The sequence below is a fragment of the Achroia grisella genome, unplaced genomic scaffold (assembly GCF_030625045.1).
Source record: "Achroia grisella isolate CSIRO2021 unplaced genomic scaffold, CSIRO_AGI_Agris_v1 utg702, whole genome shotgun sequence".
Lineage (NCBI taxonomy): Eukaryota > Metazoa > Arthropoda > Insecta > Lepidoptera > Pyralidae > Achroia > Achroia grisella.
The window spans coordinates 1,243,393-1,262,253 of record NW_026712999.1 but is presented as its reverse complement, the minus strand read 5'-3'; the positions used below and the strand labels follow the sequence as shown (position 1 = coordinate 1,262,253).

General features: G+C 30.4%; 1 protein-coding gene across 1 annotated transcript in view; it reads right to left on the bottom strand.

Annotated features, from left to right (window-relative positions):
- Positions 1-581: 581 nt before the first annotated feature.
- The window catches only part of LOC131850163 (uncharacterized), a 60,902-nt gene continuing 42,622 nt past the window's right edge, over positions 582-18,861 (bottom strand). The window contains exons 5-8 of the mRNA XM_059200337.1: positions 16,969-17,077; positions 16,247-16,393; positions 9,955-10,089; positions 582-951 (exon numbers count right to left, since the gene is read on the bottom strand). Coding sequence (XP_059056320.1) covers positions 815-951; positions 9,955-10,089; positions 16,247-16,393; positions 16,969-17,077 — 528 coding nt within the window. The 3' untranslated portion in view covers positions 582-814. The remainder of the gene's footprint in view (positions 952-9,954; positions 10,090-16,246; positions 16,394-16,968; positions 17,078-18,861) is intronic.

Genomic DNA, 18,861 nt, shown 5'->3' with positions numbered 1-18,861 from the left:
ACTAAATGTATCCTAATATAACCTAAATTAGCTATAATAATATAATAGCAAATTTAGGTTACATAAAAAAATTAAATCATATACAATTAAGATATAGTTAAGATATACGATAAATATATACAAAATAAAAATAGCTAAAATAAGAAAGTGTTAAAAAAGACATAAAAATTTGTCTCTTCGGAGTTGTCCATCTATTAGAGTTTTTAATTTTTTGTTCAACGACAACATAACATGTACTGTTTATAGTATTTGAATTAATGAAGTATTAAATAAATATTGATATTAAATGTTCACTTACATTAAAAGAGAATAACTAAGTATTTACGTTAGGATTAAAAATATTATTTTACCGACCAAAGTAATACAAGTTAAATACACATTAATATTATATGAATCGCTGTATACTGTTGTTTTGTTTGAAAAACAATACTAGTAACATTTTTTTAATAAAATAGTAATTTTTTAATATAAAATTAATACGAAGTTAGTAAACAGTAAACAATCATTAAACTAATTCGTATATATATTAAGTATTTCAGGAATATTTTTTTTTCTGAGAATAGGTTGTTATTTTTTAGGTGTTAAGGGTGGGCTATTAAGAAATAATGTATATGACAAAACAACGGTTGAATAGTTAACTAGTATTTTAATAGAAGCCATGCCAAACTTGTTAATTTACTCAAAGAAAACAAAAGAAACTAAATTAGACTGTTAGCTACAACCCCGTAGTTAGACTTACCTGTCTCTAGTTAAAACTGCCTTTTGTATCTGAGTGATTATTATCCACAGTAAACAGTTAACTATAAAGGGAACGTTATCCAAACTCTTGGTAGTTCTGAGTTAAAATTACTGCTAGTGAAACCATTATGGTAAACAAATGTATTAGAGAATGTATTTGTTGGATGGTCGCGGACGAGTTATTCCCATGTTGCATGGCTGCCGGAGTCTCACCTGGAACAAAGAAGAATATTAGTCTATATTAGAATAGAATATAATAGAAATCATTTATTCAAATAAACTTAAATTGAAGCACTATTGAATAAACACAGTTTTTTTTTTTAATCTACCATTTATTTAGAAAGCTGTTTGACCACAAAAAGAACAAGCAAGAAATTTGTGTGATGCTCTTTTCAATAATTGTTGAAACTTTACATTTTTAATTATTAAAAAAGCAATAAGATTAAATCAATCATAGTGATTAGAGCAGACCACTTTTTAAAATCTATTTCATTTATTTAGTACGTTAGTTTGTTTTTATTGTATACACGCAATTAAAAAAATTAAAACTAAAAACTTAATACTAGATCAATTCTTTGGAATAAGTATACAAATGATTCGGAATACAATTAAAAAAAATAGAAAGAAACTACCTTTTTTAAAGTTAGTAAAACATAAATCGCTAATATCAAATCAAGACAAATGCTTGATGTAAGTCAGGCTGAAATTCTCGCCGTCCGAGGCGTGGCAGTGGACTTAATAACACAAGTCACGAAACTTTTTTACCGTCGATCCGGAAATATTAAGTAAATAATAAATGAACATCACAATAGTTATACTTAGTATTGTGAAGTATTAATTTTTATACTAATTACATGAAGTATTAAGTATCTTAGAAGGGTTTGAATTCGAAAAATTCTTTTAGTATTCTATAGCTCATTTATTGTTTATGGCCAAGGTCCTCACCATATTGTCCACCTGTGCTGTGCAAACATTTGCAAAAGGGCGAAAGTTTGTTCCTTTCGAGAGAGATTTTTCTCTCTTATTAGTTTGAAGTAGTGTAGGTCCGGTTGGTAAAAATATTAGAATAAATTTTATCTGTATTGATTATAGTTTATTTTAATATTTATGACCTTGACTAGGCTAATAAAATACTATTTATTCTCATCTGAAGCTTCCAGTTTAATATTTACTGAAGATAAATTATTGATTATATGTGAATTATTCAGACCAGAACTTTCTAACGAAGGGGGCGCGCAATTAGCAGGGCCTAGATGTCAGGGGGATGTAATATGTTTAAAATTTCCGAATAATAATTAACTTAATGCTTAAATTGAATACAATAAAATTTACCTAATAAGTTTAGTAACATATTATTTACGTGGAGTTAAAAAAAGAAGATACAATAATTTTCAATGTAGACCTTCTTAATTGATTTGAGATAGTCTCAAAAAGAAAGAGTCAATATCAATCTAAAAAAAAAAGAACTTCGATTCCTCGCACGATGTAAACAATTGTATTCTTTAAAATATATATATCTAAGTATTTAAATCATATATAATCTAAGTATTGTGTTAAATCAAAGTTTGTATTGAAAATTGACATTTTTGAAACTAGAACATAAATACTTTTTATGTAAAAAAAAAACAAATATCTTTGATAAGCTAATCTATACATCTATACATATAAATAAAATTGGAGTGTCTGTTTGTAATATTCTTATCTTTCTTATCTTTATTGTCTAAAAATTTTTTTTTTACAAATACAAATACTTAAGAAGTCCCTGAATTCTGAGGTAGGTATATTTGTCCTGGATTTGTGAATTATTTATTTAATTAATTCCATAAGAAGTTCATCTAAGAAGTTTCAATACAAATGATACATCGTAATATAATAAAAATTATCGACGTAATATAATATGTTATATCTGCATACAATAACATAAATGTAGAATCAGCAGATAAATACTTTATCTATAATTTTTTATGGATATTATTACTGCCTAATTTACAGCAAAAATATTATCTCTATTATAGTTAAGTTTAATAATAAATGTCCCTATTCTAATAATATTACTCGTAAACTTACCCCGGCTCTCTTCTCATTAATCATAGAAATAACCTAGGTCACTTAATTCAAACAATTTAATTACGTAAATCGAGGAACAAATTACTTTGTAAATAAAATTTACTCGACCCTCGGGCGTTATAATAAAATGTGCCTTGTTTCTTTACTGAATTATTGTAATAACAAAAACAAAGGCGAGACTAAATTAGTTTAGGACCATCACTCATTTGTTGAAACGAGAATACGACTTATTTTCTGTGCAATAGGGGTGATAATTATTGTATTAATTCTTCAGTTACAGAGTCCGTTATCTGATAGCTTGATGATCTAATTATCCTGCTTTACTGTTGAAATAAGTTAATACCTAATTAAGATGGCAGTCCGTTATATTTTCAGAATAATGTTTTTATTGATAAAACTTCAGTAATATACTGTATTACTACAATATATAATCAATAAAAGTACTGCATACTTTGTCTGTACAATAATTTTATATAATCTATACAAAAAAAAAATACTCATGTCATGATGTTTGTCCAGGATAAAATGTACAATTATGAGCTTTAGGTGTTTTACAGTACTTTATAGTTACAATATATTACAATCTAATACTAAAAAATAATACTAAGTATTTCTTGCAGTTGCTTAGTACCCATAGTATAAACTATGATGAGTTTGGTGGTAGAAAGGCCTGTGTGTACATGTTTACCTGGATTATTGTTATACTATTCAATCAATTTTTATGATATTTCAACCATTTTGTAATTTGTTTCTTATTAAAACATAAGTTTTTGTCCCGATGAGGGACTTCATATTTTTTATAAACAAATAATAATAGAATAAAGGCGACCAATAAATAAGTAATAATAAGAATAATGATATATATATAGAATAACAAAGGACAATTTACACAGAGCTATGTAGTCCCAAGTCAAGCAGAGGTTGTGTTTTATTTATCGGTACTAAACAATGATAGAAATTCTTTAATACATTATATTACTATCTAATATTACTATATTCAGTTGACCTCCACGCGGTTCCCTGTGGAAAACACGGAGATAAATTCCTGGTAATTTGCTATCATGGGCTAACTGACCTGACCTCATGTTCATTTTATCATCCTTCAATGATGCCCCGCCAGCATAAACCGTTAGCGCAGGCGGGTGCACCATTCCATTACCATTATTAAAAAATATATACCTATACCTGTAGGTACATAAAAAACACCCACACCATTGTTTATTATGGATTTGCTCACACAAACTCATTGTACATGGATATTTATAATTTATTTCTTAGTGGACATGAATGATGATGATGTGTACAAAACTGGTATAAAATAATTAACCGTATACTTTAATATATTAAAATTATCAGGTAAATACTTCACGGATTTGCTATCTTGTTGGTGGCGACTTAGAGCGTAGTTTAACAAAGCAATTCCGCCCCAACAACGGTGTTACAAACTAACTTCGTACCGGAGGACGCAATTTGAAACTCGAGAGCTTATGTGACAATAGTGATTCCAGTACACTACACGGACAATTCGTCTGAGTTTAATGGCATGTGAAGTCATCGGGAGTATCGTCAATGTACAGATAACAAATTCATTCATAAGTATTGGAAAGTAATGGATTACATTGTTTTTAAAGTTTTTTTTATCAAATTTCTAACTGACCGGCGCGCGGCGCAAGCAAGTAGGCAGCGCGGTAATTTAAAAAAGTAAAACGGAGGGAGAGCAGCAGTGTGCATAAGAGTTTTATGGCTGATTTTATTTAAAATAAAGTGTGTTGAAATACGTCGTACGCCATACGTGTTTATTTAACTTGTAACGTGTATTGGCTCTATTATGCCTTCGCCTTCGACTCGGGCTGAAATTCCACCTCGCGTGTTATAGTTATAACCATCATATCGCTCTTATATCATAATATAATTTTAAAAGATCACAGTGTACATATATCGTAAGCGCAGTAGTGAGTACCACTATTATCCATAAAAATCATACCACGAATCGATTTAATAGAATGGGTTCGCGAGGCAAAAAGTTTTTATAATAAATGTATGATGGAGACTTCCCATATATCCAGATGGTATAGATATGGAATGATATTCTTTATTTTGAATTGTATGTATTAAATCCTGGTATTACAATATTTATGTATTATCTAATTAATTAAAAATATCAGAAAACCATATATGCTCTTTTTAAAAATTGTATGAATTAAGTAACTTTCGGGTTCGGAAAATCAAGATTTTTCTACTATTCCGGCCTAAATCAGCGAAAGAACTTCATGTCAATAATATGAGAAGCGACAAATTTATAGCGACTCATTCAAGCATTACAATAAAGTAAATTTACATAGTTGATTCCTTGTGAAACCGTAAGCTTCTATCGCGAGCTATTAAGTACTGTTTACATGAGCGCTTTCAAACTACGAACCAGGTCAGCGCCATTAAATTTTGCGAATGTCGTATTCGTGTATGCCGAGCATTAAAAGGTAAGCACAATACTAGCTTTATTGACTTATGATTGGCCTAATAGAATATAAAAAAAAAATGTAGCTGAAAGTTGTTATCATAAACGATTTAAGAAAATATATTCCTACTAGAAATTAATAAGTTTTAAGAAGTTATGTAGTATAATTAATTAGTTATATAAATTAAAGTTTTATTCCTAAATTTCTATATGTTATGTTTATCAACGTGGAATTATATCTCCCACATGTAAATACTATGACTACTTATCTAGAAACCCTACCAAATACCTTAGTATTTAATTCAATTACTAGTTACTACTACTACTAGTTTAATTCAATTCGAGGAAATAGTTTTATCCACAAATTCTATAAATTTTAGTATTAATCTTAAATTTCTGTACGTTAGGAAGTTCATCAATGTGATATCATATCTTCCGCATGAAAATATTGTGTCTACTTAATTAGAAACCCTACCAAACAAGTAAGTAATTTCTTTCGAGAAATCGTGGTTTTATCCCCAAATTCCTATCTATTAAGAAGTGCTCTGGCTTCATAATCAGCTTAACATTGTGCGATATTACTCTGCGATACATTATTGTTATTATTACATTAAGTGCGTCAATTCTGAAAAATAGGTTTACAATTGACTATAATGTTGATGAAAATGTATAAAATAAATTTAAATAATATCATAGATTTGTAGCGCAGTGGTAATAACCTTATCACTGTAATATTCTGTACGATCTGATAGGGTATCGCTACATGTTATATTTATTTATTGTAGTCTGTAGGTAGTGAGTATACCGGTGAAATAATTGTATTATAGACTGTAAATTAGTAAGTTTCAAATAAGCCATGTGGCTTATCAGTAACGCGTACATTTGATATGCAGTCGGTACGAGGACTGACTTTACACTTAACTTACACTTAACTAAATTGCTAGCATTCATGTATTTATATGGGGCTATATCCTCATTATTAACAATCCCCTATCCCCTACTCCCAAACGTTTGAAATAATAACATCTGTCCAATAAGTTCTCGGTCATTTTTGTTAATTAAAAGAAATATACTAGACTTCTTAATTTTTAGGTGCAATCATAATACATGGACGTCCAGACGCCTCTCTAATTAATTTTAGACAAAAGCACCGAAGGGTGCTCGCCCTTTCTATTCTGACCGAGCTCTCGATGAACCTTTTGTAAACAAAAAGTCCTTTCATCTGGACTTCAGTTTACTTAAGTCGAAATGAAATAACATAGTTATAAAGTCAGTAAACTCAATTACTTACATCTAAATTAATTAGCGCCTGCACCTATAACTTTATATAAAACTGAAATGTAATTAATGACATTCTAGTCGATTGTAGTTTTTTTGTCTATTTTATGGGACTGGAATGATGAATAAACTTACGGCTAAAATATGTACCTATATATCCTGTGTTAACGTGATATCCGCGGTGATAACATTGATACCTTGATAAGTATTGCTATTCCAGAGAAAATCACGTGTACTAATTACTAGTTACTTTAAATTTGTTAAATCTTACTAATAATATTAACGTGAAAGCTTATGAGGATAGATGGATGGATGGATTACTTGGTGATGAAACTTTAGTGTAATGTAGCTTATTCATCATCATACATACATACATAATTATACAAATGTATAAAAATATACCAAAACATACATAAATTTCATATGGATAAAACCGCAGGCACAGCTAGTATTATATGTTTCTGGTAATCCATAATAATTTAATTAATTTGATAATAATTTAGTATTCTAATTTTGGAGAATAATGTTAGAAGCACAGATAATAAATTTAATTAATATATGAAGTTTTTTGATAGATTTTATTTCAAAGTTATATAATTTAATAATTATCGTCGATATATTTCATCTATCTATCTATCTATCTGGAGATTACATATACGTATACCCGTATACATTTTTATTGGCGAATTTACATAAATTTATCTTGAAGTCATTTATCACTATTCAAAACTCCTAAATGAATATACCTATTAAAAATAAACAACAGCTCTTCAAATAATTCTTGAGAAGCAACAGCTTTTCACTAATCTAAACGGATCATATTACATTTGACGGTTCTAAAAAGAAATAGTGTACCGTTAACAAAACACCAAACTTTGCTAATCTATGCTGATCTCTTAGCAACTTCGGCCGTGACGCCATCAAAATTTAATGACAGTTACTTAGTCTGAAATCACCGACCACTTGTGAATTATAAATTGGCGGCAGGTGTGTAATTTCGCACAAATTGACAGTAATTATGTTCGTATCTTGACGACCTAGGCAATATAGCGAAGTGGTTGTATTTTATTTACTAGAAACATTCACGAAAGTTCGAATCGCATATATCTACCAAATTACGCAATTATTATTTAATTAGCTTTTGCCCGCGGCTTCGCTCGCTTTAATTTATCCCCTTAGTGGTGGAATTTATCAAAATGCTTTCTTAGGGGATGCCTACATAGTACATAGTAGCTTTATGAAATGAAATGAAATGAATATTTATTACTTAAAAAACATTTTGTCATTTTATCACACATTATACATGCAAAGTCTCAGCCCGATCGATTTAAAATTGACAATTTTCATATAAACTTTCATCCTCTATTTTATCCCCTTGGAGGTAGAATTAATCAAAATCCTTTCTTAGCGAATGCCTACGTCATAACATCTACCTGTATGCCAAATTTCAGCCCGATCCGTCCAGTGGTTTGGGCTGTGCATTGATAGATCACTATGTCAATCAGACCTTTGAGTTATATATATTTACATGGTATTCCCGTTTAGCAATGATCAAGTCGTGCCAGGTGATTTAATTACTTCATTGTACTTTAATTTTATATACGCTTCTTATTAATCTTACAAATATTACAAACACAAAAGTTTGTGAATATGGATGGATGAATATTTATTATTCTTTCACGCAAAAACTATGAACGGATTTTGATGAAATTTTACAGTAATGTTTAATAACCTTACACATCAGAATAATACATAGGCTAATTTAAAAGATATTATGTAAATAGGGTGAAATATAATAAATGTCAAGTAAGTGTGATTCTATCATAATATTATTATTGTAAAAACGTATAATCTTATTTGAAAAGAGTAAAGGCAGAGCGTCGTGTTAATTTCTCTAGGCTCGAAACTATAATACTTTCCTAACTGACGGTAGATTTGACATACAACGCCCAGGAGAGACGCCTTGCCTCAAATTCACTATTCTTAATTCTATGATTTATGTATATAGGTTTATAAAGGTGACTGTACATCAGGAGGAGAGTGGAAACACACTCACGATAATACCCTAAATCCCATAATAGTTCATTGACCGAAATCCGTAAAGTAGATTGGCAAGGGGCTGTTACGTTCCGAGTAGTCTATTGATGTGTTATATCATCAAAAACAACCGAGTATATTGTTGTGAATAGTTGTATATTCAATTAATTTATAGGCAAGTTTACTAAAACTATTCATAATTAGGAATTGTAGAATAGTTTTAACAAAGGAATTCTACCAAAGTACAACTTTGAGCAAAGTAGACGACTTTGCGTGGGTATCACAGTATTATCTATTTCAATTGGTTGATTTCGAGAATCAGATATGGCAGTGAAATTACATGGTACAGCGACATGGGATTTTTATCCTCTAAATTGGCAACACATGAGAAGTATCACAAACAACATTTGATGTTGGTATATCTCTGTGGTGTGTTTTCCCATTAATCATAAAGTGGCCCATCAATTTAATTGCTAGTTTAGTGACACAAAAATACAGAAACCATAGAGTAATGGTCATGTTAAAACTTCTAAATGAACTCTTCACAAAAAAAGGACTTGAATAAAGTAGTCTATAAAATATTGCGTGTATGACATATATGACGATTGTAATTTTTCATCAGATAGACCATCACTACGTTTCACACTGCAGTTACATAAAACAAAATGCAAAAATTAAAACTATTGTTTTAAGCGGAGTTCATTTTATGTGGAGTTGTATATATAGTGAATTTATTGGCAAGGCAAAACTACTCATCATTATGTATTGTAAAAAGTTTGAAAAGAAAATTTTAATTATTAGTTTTATTATTGATCCCAGATCCAGCTGCATTCTTTGATCTTTGGTTTTTGTAAGAGTTCACTGAAGTGTTATTAATACGAGAAAATGAACTTTGATGTCATACTTCGATAGCTTTAAGTAGATAATATCAAGTTTATATTGTGCTTGCTCTTAATTTTCTTAGCCCTGTTTGATCAACTAAAACTAATTTACAAAGGCCTACCAACCTGCAATGGACAGAGTACTATAGCAATTTACTATACAACTTTTTGTTACTTAAAAAGGTCGTCTGTGCGTGGGTTTTACCTCAGTTTTACCTATTTCAGCCGCCAAGCAGTGTGTTTTGTAAGTATGTTTCATATATAGGGTGTGATTAGCCAATGAAATTACAGAATACTAAGCATTACATCTTAATCACCCGACTAACACAAGCATACATATGATTAAAAATGTCTGCATCGTGCGAGGAACCCGCAACCATCGGAAATAAGGCGATTTAGTAACCGACTAGACCACTGACTCTCAAATTAGATCTGTGAACTGCTCTGAAAAATTATGAAGTATCATTAACTCGTATAACTTGTAGAAATAATACTCACTTTGTACAACGTGAACGGTAACTGAAGCAGCTTTAGCATTTGCCGGCACGCAGGTGTAGTTACCAGCATGCTTCGGTTCTGCTTTCCCGATGACCAGTTCGCTTGTCTGCCGTCCATTGTGGACGTTGACTCCATCTGAACGCAAATAATGTTATCATTAATTATGGTCGCGAGTGATTGACATTCCATCATTAATTATTAAAATTCTAAGGAGATTCTATTGTCAAAGACTATAAATAATAATTGTATTGTAAGTATTGTAGATTTATATACGTATCAATAGTATAAGAATATGTAATGTCTTATTTAACCTATTTATAAGCATTATTATAAAACAGTTAACTTTTTAAGGCAATAAAAAGAAATATATGTTTTGTAAGAACACACATAATTGTGTGTACAGTGTCAACACTCAGATTGATATAAACATACATCTTTATGAATACAAATGTGTATATAATGCAAGAAACCAAATCCGTGACAATAGAAAGTAAAGCTACAAAGCTTTACTTTCTTTAACATAAGTTAAACCGCTAGATTATCGATTTAGTTAAATTTAATACAATAGTTCGTTGTTAAGTCATAAACGAATCTATCAGTTAATACGCTTCTCGTCTAAGCATCCACAACAATACTTAGAACTCGATCGGTCGAGTCTATCGCTTTGAGATAACGCATTGTCTCTAAATGCACCAAGTTTGCCCACCTAACTTCGGCTTAGCTTGTTGCAATAACTCTATACTGTTATCGGGTTGCGCTTTTGATCGATAACTTGTAGAGTTAAGTCGCACTAGCTCTCATTTATCAATTTGTTAGAATTCTAAAGGTTGACTCGACGAATTGGGTGCCAAAACATATAGTACAAAGGCGCTTCGCTAAAATTATAGCCACAAACAAAGACTTATATAATCATTATATTATATAGATCGCTCTTATTTAAATCTCTTATCTCTAAGATTCTTACGATGAAATACAATAGAAAGATATCTTCATATTTATCTTTATTATAATCTTTATATGTATATAAAGTCCTCTGTTTATCTACTTATGTATTTAGTTATTACGTAAAAACGACTATAGGGATTACAAAGAATATTTCATGGTTCAACATATAGGTTAAAGATAGCTGAGTAAATAGTAACCCTTACTATTATTCTTAGTAATTAATTTCATTTTAAGAATGTATACAGTCTTCTTTATACTTCAATATATACTCTATACTTCAATACAGCAGAATTAATTTATATTAAAATAGTTGATGGAGTCGTATAGTTGCTTTATTTATGGTCATTGTTCCATTATCATCAATCAAGACATCAAGGCTTCTACCAAAGCACGATTTCGCGAGCAATACGACTAGTACTGATTTATACAATGTCTAAAAAACGGAATATTAAAGTCAAGTTCAAACGGAAGTCAGTCATAACTTTTACGTTCAATGTTACATATATATCTTATATGTTATGACTATAAATAGAAATTAATATTAAAATAATCTTTATTCAAATATACTATAAGCACCTTTATATAGTCATATACTTTGAGTATACCGCTCATTAGTAATGAAAACTTAACACAAAAATAACGAGAAAGAAACTTGCATGTAACTCTTATAAATAAATATACTCAATACTCAATATTTATTACATTACATAATATAACAATGAAAGATGTTCATAATTCGTTTTAGATCATTATGGACCCTGTTAGGGCACACGACAATAAATTAAAAAAAATTTAATCAGTAATGTTGTTTAACATTACATATTTAAAATTTTGTGGTAATAAACACTACCAGCTACTAACAAGATTTACAAAGGTAAATAAACATAATATCTTGAGTTACAAAATCAATCAGTTATAGTTGCGCGGAGCGCGAAGAGCAGATGGATCTTAGAGGTCAGATTTGCACTCTTTGTAACGATACTCCCCGAAACGGCTTGACTGATCGAGATTAAAATTTCAATGACGCTCGACCTACGGCCCTCTATCGTTTACTATGAAAAAGAAATCTGATCGGTCATGATTGAGTTTTTAAAAATAAACTCTCTCCGCTTAACATGTGACTTAGTGTGTAAACAACATACCAGTAACAAACTTAGTTATCAGAGCAGACCAGTCTGTACAAGCAGACCCATTCACGAGTGTAACTGGTGACACTGTCGATGAAGATCCCGTTTCAAATGAAGTATATGTTAACAATATGTTAATAATATATATATATATATATATAACCGTTCTGCACCTATGTGTTGGTTACTTTGTATGAAACGCTCCCAGCTTAGTTGAATGATTTAATTGTTTAGTTCAGTGAGCCAAAGGGTATTAAATGCGGGCATTGTTTCGAGGGGTGAATGTATTAGGGACATAGTGTTAACTTACTAATAATATAGATGTAAAAGTAGTTATATGGCGATATTTGAGCGTTTACAACTGAATCTCATTTAGACCGCTAATGTATATTAGAAATAGTTATAGATCTTTCATTGAATAAACTTAACGGGCTAAGGAAGGGGTGGGAGGATGTAATTGTTAGAGACATGATGGAGTGCGCGGTCTCTAAGGTCGATGGCCGTGACAGGGTAAAGTAGCGAAAAAAAAAACAAGGAAAGCTGACTCCACCACCATATGGGATACATAGGTAGGAAGAGAGAAAGAGGAAAAGAGTAAATACTATTGATTCATAGTAATAAATGTGTAATTTTTTTTAATGGATGATAATGGCATCATCCTGCGCAAATGGTTTACCAGTGGTGGATGATAAGATAAGTGTGAGTGTGAGTTCAGACTTCAGACCAGTTAACACATCATGTCATATTCATCAGAAGCTTATCATGATCGTTTCCAGGAGCGACTGCGTGGAGGTCAACCTGACATAGTATATTACTAGCAATGGGTGTGTCATTAATAAACATTATTCACAATCTCATTTTCATTAGTGGAAGTTCTGCGAAACAAATAATAGTAATAATAATAATATATTTCTTGCCAATTCGGTCAGCGCACTCTAGTCCCAAGCTAAAAGCAGTGCTTGTATTATGGATGCTGTACAATCGATATATATACATATACATAGCAAAAACACCGGACTGATATAATGAATACAAAGTTTGTACCATGCGGGAATTCAAACTTGTGACCATTGGAAGGTAGGCAGTGTGCTAAACCGCTAGACCACCGAGGCTGTCAATGTAAACTGATATTATTATATTAATAAAATAAGAGCTCGTCATATTTTGTTGCTTTTATTAAACAATTCTATTTCAGATATCTATATTCTAAGAATATAAGAAAATGTTAAATAAAAGGTATCTTGTTTCTAGTTATTTTTAAATTTTCGCATTTAGTACAGATTATTGAGATCCTATTAAGTACATTAATAATATAATATTTCAGTAGATTAATTTGTAAAACGAAGTTAAACTGACTTATTAATGAACGACCAAAAAATGAGAAAATATAAATTTTTGCTCTTTGTATATCATAATAAGCAATAAAGAGATCAGAGGTATACTTTGTACAAAGACGTTTGCGGAAGTACCTGTGACTCACCTAATTCTGTCGCTAGCAGATTGTTTTGAAATCTATCTTCCGGTTTGACGGTTAGGATGGTAAAAAATATAAAGTATGAATGGAAGAAGGTCGAAACAAATAGTAATAAGAAATAAGCAATACTGTAACACGTCTTCCTGTATTATATCATAACCATGGTGGTGCTCATGTATATAGCTCTATTGCCAAGTGGCATTTAATTTTCCTAGTTATAGAAAGTTCTATGACTAGGAAAATAAAATTATTGCTATTAAAATTTTATAAACTAAACCTTTACACATTCACCCTAGCACGGGCCACCGGTGATCTGCACTAGACTGTCTCATAGGGCGATGCGGCCCACTGATGGCCCAAAATAGTTCCGATGCAGTCAACAGAGCAACGAGATATAGAAATAGAGATGTTAAAAATTAAACAGCTTTGCAATAAAAATTAAAATAATCAATAAGGCAAATAATAAGATAAAAATTGATGCTATTAGAAAAGAACTATAGTTTTCCTAAAAAATAAACTATATATCGCGCGCCTATGGTTCTAAAAATAAATCCATAATAGTAAGTTTCGCATCATATATAATGGAGGAGTTTATAGCACCGCGCTCACAGCATTGGACATCGGATTCTGTGGAACGTCGGAACGTAATGGAACGACCATCTTAGTCGTGAACGTGTTAATGCCTCGAAAGAGAATGAGATAGTCAGGAAAAATACCAAAAATGACAAATCACATGTACATTATTAGCAATGGGATTTAAACAAGTAATTAACCTGTTGTATATAATATAAAGATTAATCGCATTTAAAGAAATTACAATGTTTATAAGTATAGAAAATTTTTTCACAATCAAATATTATTTGTTAATAATAATCATTCTATCACTAGCCATGTACCAAGTGCGCTATTGTTCTCTTATCGGTGAATGTTACCGTAGACCACACTGGAATACACAAATATGAACCTAATTGCCTTATTACTTAGAAATCATCATATAAACTATTTTATATTTATTGATAAATTCAATTATACTTGTGAATTTACTGCTGTCTTTACACTACACTACTGATGGACGAAAATAAAATATCACACTTTTTTAAGTTCTACCCACTTATCATTTATTTCGTTTACATTATTTATGCCCATTATTAAGTAACTATTTATTATTTTGTTGCCAATTATTAATCGATACAGCAATAGTTGGTGTAGTGTTTTTATTATGCTTTAACACAACAAAAGCTTATTTCCGATGGTCGCAAGGGAAAATGGGCCGCGTCGTGAACGTGTTAATCCTCAGGAATGAGATAGTCAGGAATACCAAGAGCGTCACATGACAACATTACTATTCAGTATATAAATAAAGTATGAGAAATGTAGTATCCATGTACCAAGTCAGGTTGACCTACACAGTTGTTTTAAATTAATATATATATATATATATATTGTTGCCAATACACGGTCTCGGTGGTCTAGTGGTTTAACACAACGCTTTATTTCCGATTGTCGCGGGTTTGATTCCTCGCACGGTACAAATATTTATATTCAGTAACATATGATAGTTTGTATCGGTTTAGTCGTTATATATATACATAACTATTTATATCAGTCATCTAGTACCCATAACATAAGCTCTGCTTAACGTGGAACTAGTATGCGTTGTGTAAATTGTTCAGGGTTATTCATTATTATTATTATATTATTTCCACTACTAATAACTTTTTTACTTACTTGAACTATTTCAAAATCTCTTTATAAAATACTAGCGACCCTTTCGCACGGATACATTACAAATCTTTGAATTTCTCGGCTTGTTCTACGCTCTCATATTATGAAAACTAACTACTAACCTTCCTCTTCAATCACTCTATCTATTGCTAAAAACTGCATTAAAGTCCGTTACATCCATTAAAAAAGGCATCCATTTGTCATTAGAAAACTTTAGCTTGTTATTTCAGTTAACTACAAAATAGGTTTGTAGATATAATGAATAGGCCATAATAAAACTGTTGTCTCAAGTTGACACAATAGCGCCATGGCATCACAACAGTCTATTGTGTATCAGCGAGAATGTCGTGAATTTCACGAAGTTGCATCTCCGTACGCTCATTATATGAGTACACGTAGCGCATTTAGAATGGTTGAAATGTAAATATCATTTGCAGATGTTAATAAGTAAAATACAATGGTTTTTACTGCATTATTTACAGGAAATAAGATGATATAATTTATAAATTACAACTTTGTAAAAATAATGCACACTATTCTAGCGGAACCTCTGAAGGTATAAATAATGACCGTGTCGAATTTCAAACAGTATACATATAAATAAATAATATCCGCATCCTATTCCCATAATATATTATCGCAAAATAGTATATTTCGATTATATAGCATTTTTTATTTTTAATAACTATGAATATGAATTAGTGCTAATTGGTGGTTGGGTACACTTAAACTTAAAAATGTAAAATAATAATAAAATTATTTAAAAGACCAACACGCAAGTTTCTTGCTCGTTCTTCTTGTGATGAGACAGCTTTCCGAATGAGCGGTAGATTAAAAAAATGTAATGACTATTCAAAAGTACTTCAATGTAAGTTTATTTGAATAAATGATTTTCTATTCTTTTCTATTCTATTCTAGATCAGCTTGCTTGAAGAAAACCAGTGTCATTCTATACTAGTCTAATTTAGAAATCAATCAGATGATATTGAAATATTTAAAACAAGTGAGAGGTAAGACTTACTTAAGTCGTAGTTGATCATCCTGTTCTCGAAGTACCAGAAAACATATGAAGGTGGTTCCGTAGACCTCTTCACTATGCACACTAGCCTCAACATTGAGCCTTCGTGTATTATCTTTTCTGATTCTCCAACTATTTCTGCGTACGCCGCTGTTAAACAAATATGTTATCTATTAATTGTGTAAAAAAAATTAAATTTGTGTAACATTATAGAATATGTCTTGATATACATTTACAAAATTACAATATTTAAGTATATATAAATTATATATATAGTAACTGATTAGTTTTTCTTCCTACATAAAATAATATTGTAGCACTTTCAATAAAAGTTGTATTTCAATCAAAGTAAACGTTTAAATGTTGTTAATACATATAAATTTATACATTTATAATAATATCTCTTTAGCTCTATATACATTTTATTCGCTATATTATTTTTAATACCCATATTAATTTTTGTAATAATATTTTATAACTATTAACGGGCGTCAGTACGTCAGTCAAGATAAGACGTTGGGATGAATACGTCGCTCTCACCCTGAAGAAGATATCCAGATGAAGTCGGAATAATTATAGAGAAAGATAATAATATATTAAGTTCATTAAATTCTCGTACATAGTTATAATAACTACAAATATACAAAGAGTATTAAGTAATCTACAAAAGGTATAAAAAAGATCTTGAAATCTAATATAAATTGTTATTAAATTAAATTACTTACCAACAAGTACAAGTTTAAAGAAAATACTTGTTGGTGGATGTGTAGGGACTTGACATTCATAATATCCGGCATCCGCTGATGTTGCGAACCTTATGTGCAGAGCCCAGTCCTGTGGCAGAAAAGAACGATAAATTTGATCAATTAATTGATTATTTTTTACGTAACTGGAATGGCAATTAAAATTGACAAATGTTGCCATTTTATATGAAAAGGATGAGGACATCACGTCTTTATGTGCATATGTTATTATTCCTATATTGTTATTCCTGAGAACTAAGTTGTTATGCATACGTGACCTATAATTTTACTGCTATAACTCAATCTTTAACAATACAGCTTAAAAAGCGACCTATTTACCAATTTACCAGAACTTGGCGACAAAGATACCCAGATATCTTGGAGAGGGCCGGTAAATTTTGAAATTCGATTCCCATACTTTGAACCTTATTTAGCAACAAACATAGCAAATAAAACAATTTCAATTTTATTGTGATTACATTAATAGTATCTAAATAATGTTCTTATAAAAATTGATCTAAACTCGTTGGCTACTATATTTCAGCTATTTAACTGTTCAATGTTGTTATTTCTAACTATTATTAATTTGAAATGTTAATATTGTGATTTTACAATCATAATAATGTCATATTATGGTTAATATGTAATAAAACTTAGTTTTTATCAATGACTCGTTTCGTCACAATCTATAGGTGAATTTTTTTTATGGCTATCTAATATTTTTGACTATATCCAACAAAAAAGAAACATAAAAAATATTTTCAGTATATAGTATTAGTACATAAATAATTATTTTGTAATGAAAATTATATAATCCCTATATGTTAATAATTATTACCACTTCAAACTATCCTAATCGATACACTCTATAGCACCCAAACATAACAAGTTCTAAGCATCAGCTTCTGTCTTTCGGCTTTGGAACTTCTAACAAAGGCATTTCAAGTCTTTTACTTTCAACTTCAAAGCTATAGCATTTTGATTCAGTGTTTGAAGTTGTTACTTAACTTTGGAGGATCATTTTCATAGAGTTCTCAACTAAGAAGAATGTCGAAAACAAGTTTATTAAAAATTAAAAATATTCAAAATATTCATTTTTTTTCTTGGAGAAGCAAGAGATAAGGCCTCCTTCATGCATTATTACAAGATTACAAAACAATCTGTTTAGCGAAACGTGAGGTTCCACGTATCCACGTAGATAAATTTTTACAAAGACTGGATTACACTATGCTTAAGAAAACTGTTTAGCGACAAAAATGGGAAGTATCTACGTGGATATATTTTTACAAAATTACTGGTTTAGAAACCGAAATCTACATTATTATTACATTATACTTTATATTTTAAAATAAAGTTATTTATAGATATGCAGATATTTACTTTATTTATATGTATATAAGTATCTTACTACGCGTTTCCGTATGATTAACGTACACTGACATTATTACACAGATTGGTGCTAATAAATCACGCAACACAAACAGACGTCGTCGTTTTACTTCCATATATGGACGAGAAAACCGTATATCAACAAAAAATACATTATGTATTGGATAAACCTATCGTTAAATTCAAGTTAAAGTCTTATTAAATGGTAGTGAATTAAGAAGATAAATAAACTCAGCGTTATTTGATCATGCATCTGTAATAAAGCTGTTTCTGCATATTGGAATAAAGCACCCAGCGCTTGTAAAGTTGTATACTAACTTGTTAGTATACTATGAGTGCAATTTACGAGTTCAAACGAGTCTGTACTAAAAGTATGAAGTACGTTAGTAACATCGTGTTTTCACTAAAACTAGCCGTGGTATGCGACGCTACTTGTGTGGAATACAACCATAGATATACATCGATTTTATAGTTTGTAACTGTATC